Raw genomic sequence first — 7,531 nt, 5'->3', positions numbered from 1 at the left:
GGTAAAACCCTGCAAATAAACTTTTGAACTCTGGGACTGCACTGACCAGGGGCAGAGACTTTTGGGTTGTTGGACTTTTGGGACTTTGGGGAATTCTTGGGTTGCTGGATTTAAGAACCAAAGGGAAAGGACACAGCCCAATTTGCTGGGGTGGGTCTTTTGCTCATGGTTTGTGTCATGAGTCCTGTTTGTGGTGTTTTTCCAATTTAATGCTGATGTCGTTTACCTCATGTTATTAAACATTTTCTGCTACACTTAGACTCCATGCTTGCGAGAGGGGAAGTATTGCCTCTTAGAGGCGCCCAGGGGGTGGTATGTAATTGCCCCAGGTCACTGGGTGGGGGCTCGAGCCAGTTTTGCATCGTGTTATTGAAACGGAACCCCTAGATACAGAACCTTGTTGCTGCCAACTCAGATGGGCAGAAGAGTTACAGGGGAAAGGGGAAGTTGCGGGCTGTTCTCTTCTAACAGTGAGGTTAGTCTGTGTTTGCATCTCTGTGTGTGAGAGTCACAGAAACGCAACTGAGGACAGGAGTTTTCTTGCTCACTGTCTGTCCGCTGCGAGCTGTAGAACTCCAGCACCCCCCAGCTGAGAGTTTGTCCTTAGACAGCGAGGGCAGGTTTTTGTCTGAGCTCAGACCGGTTTCCCCTCACTGTGTTTCTCGCACAGTGATACCGGGCAGTGTCCTCGGGCTTCAGGCTGGTCATTTGCAGATACAGCAGGTTGTTGGAGTTGTCTCTGGAGATGGTGAATCGGCCTTTCACTGAGTCTGCATAAAATTGTTGGCTCCCATCATAATAAATGAGTGACACCCACTCCAGCCCCTTCCCGGGAGCCTGTCGGATCCAGTTCATACTGTAGTCGCTGAAGGTGAACCCAGAGGCTTTGCAGGAGAGGCGGAGAGAGTCTCCGGGCTTTTTCACATCCCCTCCGGACTCCACCAGCTGCACCTGGGACCGGACACCTGCGAATAGAAACATAATGTAATTCGCATTAGTATTAAGAGTAGCAATAGTCTGTTCCCCTGCGCCACCAATGGGTGTGAGGGGAGAAAATACCTTCCAAAGCCACTGCAAGGAACACTACATGGAGCCAAAGCTTCATTTTCCCTGGTGCTGGACGGGAAAGTTCTCAGGGACTGGCTGGTAACTGCACAGACCCAGGGGCTGTGGATTGTGTCTCCGGGTGCAGCCTGGGCAGGGAGAGGCACAGATTTAAACAGGAAACTGTCCCCCTGATTTGCATATCCTGCTGTTTATAACACACACAAACTCCTTCTCTGGCTGATCTCATTTCTTGCTCTCCAATTCCAGGAGAAGAGGGTAAACGTGTGTAGTGCTCTGACCCAAATCCCATTGAAACCCAGGGGATTTCTGAGTGGCTTGGAGCTACATCGGATCCGGTCCCACGTGTTTGTGTGGAGTCCAGCACTATGGGAACCTGGTGCTGATGGACTCCGGAGAGGGGCTGTCAGAGCAGAATCAGAGGAAGATGGGAGTGAGCAGAAAAGAGAGAAAGCAAGAAAGGAAGCTGCAGTCCTTTGAATCATCATCATCATCATCATCATCTTCAGTGCAGAATGACCCCTGCTGTGTTAGTGGGGCTGTGATGTCTTTCAGCAACACGGTTTATACGTCTAGGATAGTCAAAGGAGCCACAAGGTGTTGGGTTTGGGGTAATTGAATGATTCGGGTACTTAAATCCTAATCACTGTCTCTGGGATTTAGGCTCCAAAATTTAAGTCACTATCGAAAGTTGGACTTGGTCTCCCAGCTCACTTAATCTGTTTCTGATTTGCACAATGGGAATTATGTTTCTCTACTTTAAGGGCTGGTCCACACTAACCCCCCACTTTGAACTAAGATACGCAACTTCAGCTACGTTAATACATCCAGACACAGCAGGCAGGCTCCCCCATCAACTCCGCGTACTCCTCTTGCAGAGCAGGAGTACCGGTGTCGACAGTGAGCACTTCTGGGATCGATCCCAGAAGATCGATTGCTTACCGCCGAACCCGGAGGTAAGTATAGACGTACCCTAAGATTCACTGATGAATCCTAAATGCAGCGTTGATGAGGGCCTTAAAATACCCAGATTGAATTAACCAAGTGGAGAATAGAGGCTATTAATAAGCAACTGGATTTGGCAGCTGTCTCTATTTCAGCTATTTCACCCTGGTTCCCCCTCACTGCAAATACTTGTGGGTATGCCAGATATTCTTGTGGTTTGGTCTTTTCTTTGGGCAGTATCCTACACAGCTGAATTCAGGCTGATCCACCAGGTGTGTAGGAAGAATCCTGAAATTACTCGGGAAGCAAAACCAAACCTTTAACTAGACCCTCAGCACTTGTGCTTATGCATTGCAGTACAGTCTTTGGCCTGGTCTACACTACGACTTTAATTTGGATTTAGCTGCGTTAATCCGAATTAACCCTTCACCCATCCACACTACAGAGCCAGTTAATTTGAATTAAAGGGCACTTAAAATCGATTTCTGTACTCCACCTCGACGAGCGGAGTAGCGCCTAAATCGATTTTGTTAATTCGAATTAGGGTTAGTGTGGCCGCACACCACCGAATTACTGTGGTTAAAGTAATGGAATAGTGTGGCCGCACACCACCGAATTAATGTGGTTAAAAACCGAATTAATGTGCTTAGTGTGGCCGCGCACAATCGAATTTATACAACCTGTTTCCCAAATTCGAATTATCTAAATTCGGATTAATCCTGTAGTGTAGACATACCCTTTAATTGTTCAGGGCAGACAATGCGCTGCAGAAGCACCATTCAGCGTTCTTCAGGTCTGTGCAACTAGTGACCAGGGGCGTCTCCAGACACCAGCGCACCAAGCGCGTGCCTGGGGCGGCAAGGCATGGGGAGCGGTAGTCAGGCTGCCTTCAGCGGCGGGCCTGCGGGAGGTCCACAGGTCCCATGGTTTCGGTGGTAATTTGGCGGCGGGTACGCCAAAGCTGCAGGACTAGCAGATCACCCGCAGAAACGCCGCCAAATCCGCGTGACCGTGGACCTCCCGCAGGTACGCTGCCGAAGGCTGCCTGATTGCCGTGCTTGGGGCTGCAAAAAACATAGAGCCGCCCCTGCTAGTGACAAAATTATTGTGTGCAAAATTCTAGGGAGGTTCCACCACAAGTTTTAAGAAGATAAGAACGGCCAGACTGGGTCAGACCAAAGGTCCATCTAGCCCAGTATCCTGTCTCCCGACAGTGGCCAATGCCAGGTGCCCCAGAGGGAATGAACAGAACAGGGAATCATCAAGTGATCCATCCCCTGTTGCCCATTCCCAGCTTCTGGCAAACAGGCTCTTTAAATAAGCTCTCTGGCTGTCAGGGTTCCCTCCCCACTCTGAACTCTGGGGTATAAATGTGGGGACCTGCACGAAAGATCCCCTAAGCTTATAAATTCCAACTTAGGTTAAAAACTTCCCCAAGGCACAAATTCCTTTCCTAGTCCTTGGACGATATTGCTGCCACCACCAAGTGATTTAGACAAAGATTCAGGAAAAGGACGACTTGGAGTTCCTATTTCCCCAAAATATCCCCCAAGTCCCTTCACCCCCTTTCCTGGGGAGACTTGAGAATAATATATGCACCAATTGCCTTTAATAAAAGTACAGACCAGACCCTTTATTTTTAGTACACTTAAATCAATCAGGTTTTTAAAAGAAGAACTTTATTATAAAGAAAAAAGTAAAAGAAGCACCTCTGTAAAATCAGGATGGAAGGTAAGTTTACAGGGTGATAAAAAGATGTAGAACACAGAGGATTTCCCTCTAGACTCAGCTTCAAAGTTACAAAAAACAGGAATAAACCTCCCTCTTAGCAGAGGGAAAATTCACAAGCTAAAACAAAAGATAATCTAATGCATTTCCTTGCTATTACTTACTATTTCTGTAATTTTAGATGTAGTATTTCAGTAGGAGCTGGATTACTTGCTTGGTCTCTCTCTATCTCTCTAACCAGAGGGAACAACAAAGAGAGCACAAAGAAAACTCCCCCCCTCCCCCAGATTTGAAAGTATCTTCTTTCCTTATTGGTCCCAGGTGCCAGCCAGGTTATTTGAGCTTCTTAACCCCTTACAGGTAAAGGAGGGATTTTATACTACCCTTAGCTGTATGTTTATGACACTGGCATTTCTTCCTCTTCGTTCATGTTCACAAGGCAGGTTGAAGGGAAAAAAGCTAATAATCAATAGCAACTGAGGCGGATTCTATTTCTGCATTGCTGTCCAATAAGTAAAGTCCTCTCTATTCTCTCAACATATTGAGTCTTTAACTGCCAATGTGCATTTTGTGATGACTGAAGCCCAGATACAATTGGTGGTTTCTTATTCTATTTTCTGGTGTCTAAACTGCTCTGCTATGTCAGTGCCTGCTGCTCTCTGCTGGCGCTGAGAGCTGTTTGGATTTGAGGAGAAGGTTTTTGTATTCACTGCAGTTGATTTCTGATCACTGTGTCTCTCGCACAGTAATACCGGGAGGTGTCTTCCGCTTTCAGGCTGTTCATTTTCAGATACAGCAGGCTGCTGGAGTCGTCTCTGGAGATGGTGAATCGCCCTTTAACTGCATCACTGTAAAATGTACTGTGGCTATTAGCAGGATTGTATATCCGTGAGACCCACTCCAGGCCCTTCCCGGGCGACTGACGGACCCAGCCCATGTGGTAGCTGCTGAAGGTGAACCCGGAAGCTTTGCAGGAGAGGCGGAGAGATCCCTCGGGCTTCTGAATTCCACCTCCGGACTCCACCAGAAGAACCTGGGACTGCACATCTGGGGGAGGGGGAAGGGGGAAAGAAGAAGGAAAAAAGCTATTAAGAATCACGTTAATATACGACCTGAGCCAAAGCTCATATAAGCCGTTCGGAAGATGCCCATTCACTTCACTGCGCTTTGGGTTGGGGCAGGAATGTACAACCTTCCCCGGAGTCTCCCACCGATGTTGGGGGTGGGGGAGGGGAGAATTACCTGGAAGGGCCGCTAGAGCCAAGAGAAGATTCAGCCACAATATCATGCTGCTGATGCTGGCGGGTTTCCGATGGTAACTGCAGGATCTTGGCCTGCTCCCTTTTCATACTCTGCAGTCCAGGAAAACACCAAATTTATACAGGGCCCCAAAACACTGAATTTGCATCTCCCCGCTTTAAAAATCACACCCCAGACCGCAACCCTCATTAAACTCTGCCCTCCCAGAGACGGGTTCGGAGGAAGAAGATATTCGGCGGGAGAAGGAGACTTAGAGTCTCTCTGATAGGCTCATTTCTGCAGTGATCTCTACAGGAATTCTCACTGCCTCTGACAGACAAAATGCACCATCGATTGTTCACCTGCCGCTGAGCTCTGTCTGTTCCTTGTGAGTTCCTGGCCACTGTGTGTCCTAGTGCATAGAGCACTAGACTGGGCCTTGGGACACTGGCTGTTTATTCCTGGGTCTGCTGGATTGCCTTGGATACATCACTTCTCTCTGTAAAATTGGGATAGAGACCCTGGCCCTCCTTTGTGAAGAGCTCTGAGATCTCCTGATGGAAATCGCTATATAAACGCTAGGGGTTAGTACTATTACTAATGTCTGAAAACGTCTTTTTCTTCTTCTATAAGAAGCAGGCAAGCATTTGAAACCTGGGATGCTGGAATTTGTATAGTGCAGGTGCTGAGAGACATTGAACCAAACTGGAAACCCTGAATATGATGGAAACCACTTCAGCCAGGGTTGGAGCAACACCCCTAGTTCCAGCACCTATGTTTGAAACACTTCCTTGCAATGCTGGACGACCAGACAGAATTATTATTACATTAGCACCTGAACATGAATGGGAGTTGGGTGTGGTACCCCCAGCCTGCCTTGAACGTCGTAGCCCAGAAGTCCCAAAGAGCTAAACTCTGCTTAGTCAAATAGTGAAAATGGACAGTCGGTAACTGAAAGAATCGCCATCCTAGGATTATAACCCAGCAGGTATTTGTATGCGTGTTAGTTGTGACTGACCGAGAACTCCCATTGCCTTGAGTGGGGCTAAGTGTAAAAGAATCAGTTGCACAGACGTGTTATTTCACTCTTCTTCTTAGTATTAGTGTCAATATTATTTTCAACACCCACTGTAAATAGGCAATAATACAGATACAAATATCAAAAAGCTAAATGAAAGTCTCTATGGGAACGGTGGATAAAATAATAAAACAATAACAATAATACATAGACCTGAGAAGCTGAGCCCTGCCCCTATGTTGATGCATTCTGACACGGGGGAGTTTTTAAAGGGTCTTAACTTAAGCGATGTAAATTCTCAAATCCCATGAGAGTTGGAAACCTCACAACTTTGGGTTCCTTTGAAAATCCTAGGTACACTCTCTAATGGGTGGAGGATCTGTTGTTTCTCAGGCGAGATACAGTGCGCTCAGAGGCACAGCTCAGCAGCATTTCAGTGTGGGCAATCTCTTACAAAGATTGCTGTGTAAAATCCCACAGCAGTCTGGGGTTGGGATATTCCAAACAGTTTAAGGAGATAGTAGGTCAGGGGATGATTTTCAAGGATGCAAGTTAATTCGTGATTTCATCTAGACCCTAGAACAATGTCTTAGGTCTTGATTCAGGAAATCACTTAGGCTTAACCCCATCTCTGTGCAGGACACCACTTCCATTTCAGCACAATTCGTAGTGCCATGGATTTAACTTCACACTTTATTCTCGGTAATGCCAGTGGCTATTCAAGAGCTGAAAGAATATTTGTCTCGTATCACTAAAACACAGAGAAATCCCTAAATTATTTACATGCTGATAGGTGCACAAACATGCTCTTTAATACTGATGCCTTAAAGAATTGAATATAACAGCATTTAATTGTAATTCACTGCTGCCCTCTGCAGTGTGTTGGTAAAGTTGTACCATTTCAACTCGTTTTTTGTTCTGTGCTTAATAGCTTTAATCTGCTCACTGTGTGCCTAGCACAGTAGTACCAGGCGGAGTGCTCGGATTTCAGGCTGGTCATTTGCAGATACAGCAGTTTGTTGGGTTGTCCCTGGAGATGGTGAAGCGTCCCTTGAAGGCCTGTGCATAGTTGATGCTAGTTGAAGTTGGGTGTATTTCCCCTGTGCACTCCAGTCCCTTCCCAGCGGCCTGGCCGACCCAGCTCATCCAGTAGCTGCTGAGGGTGAACCCAGTAGGTTTTCAGGAAAGGCGGAGAGAGTCTCCGGGCTTTTGCACATAAACTTGGGGGTCCAGGGGCTGGATCTGCGACCGGGCACCTGGGAATAGAAAGATATTATAAATCATATTAATAGTAATAGTGATAATAGACTTCTCTCTTGCCCCACCAGTGCTTCCCAGGGGAGAAGAGACCTTCCAGAGCTGCTACAATGAACAGTAAATGGAGCCAAAGTCTCATTTTCCCTGGAGTTGGAGGGAAAAGCTCTCAGGGGATTAGTTGGTAATTGCACAGACAGTGGGGGCTGCGGATTGAGTCTCCAGGTGCAGCCTAGGCAGAGAGAGAGAGAAAGATTTAAACAGGAAGTGTCACCCCATCTG

General features: G+C 47.0%; 2 gene segments (V, D, J or C); both read right to left on the bottom strand.

Annotated features, from left to right (window-relative positions):
• Positions 1–603: 603 nt before the first annotated feature.
• On the bottom strand, positions 604–1,105 carry LOC113408334. The segment is given in 2 exon segments: positions 604–965; positions 1,060–1,105. Coding segments are annotated over 2 exon segments (408 nt in total).
• A 3,339-nt stretch (positions 1,106–4,444) lies between these two features.
• On the bottom strand, positions 4,445–4,785 carry LOC113408335 (the record flags this gene model as incomplete). The annotated part of the segment is given in 1 exon segment: positions 4,445–4,785. A coding segment is annotated over 1 exon segment (341 nt), but the record flags the coding sequence as incomplete, so codon positions are not given.
• Between the last annotated feature and the right edge of the window lie 2,746 nt (positions 4,786–7,531).

The sequence above is a fragment of the Terrapene carolina genome, unplaced genomic scaffold (genome assembly GCF_002925995.2).
Source record: "Terrapene carolina triunguis isolate 2854851 unplaced genomic scaffold, T_m_triunguis-2.0 Scaffold8708, whole genome shotgun sequence".
Classification (NCBI taxonomy): Eukaryota; Metazoa; Chordata; order Testudines; family Emydidae; genus Terrapene; species Terrapene triunguis.
The sequence above is the reverse complement of the archived record's forward strand: the minus strand, read 5'-3'. Positions and strand labels throughout refer to the sequence as shown.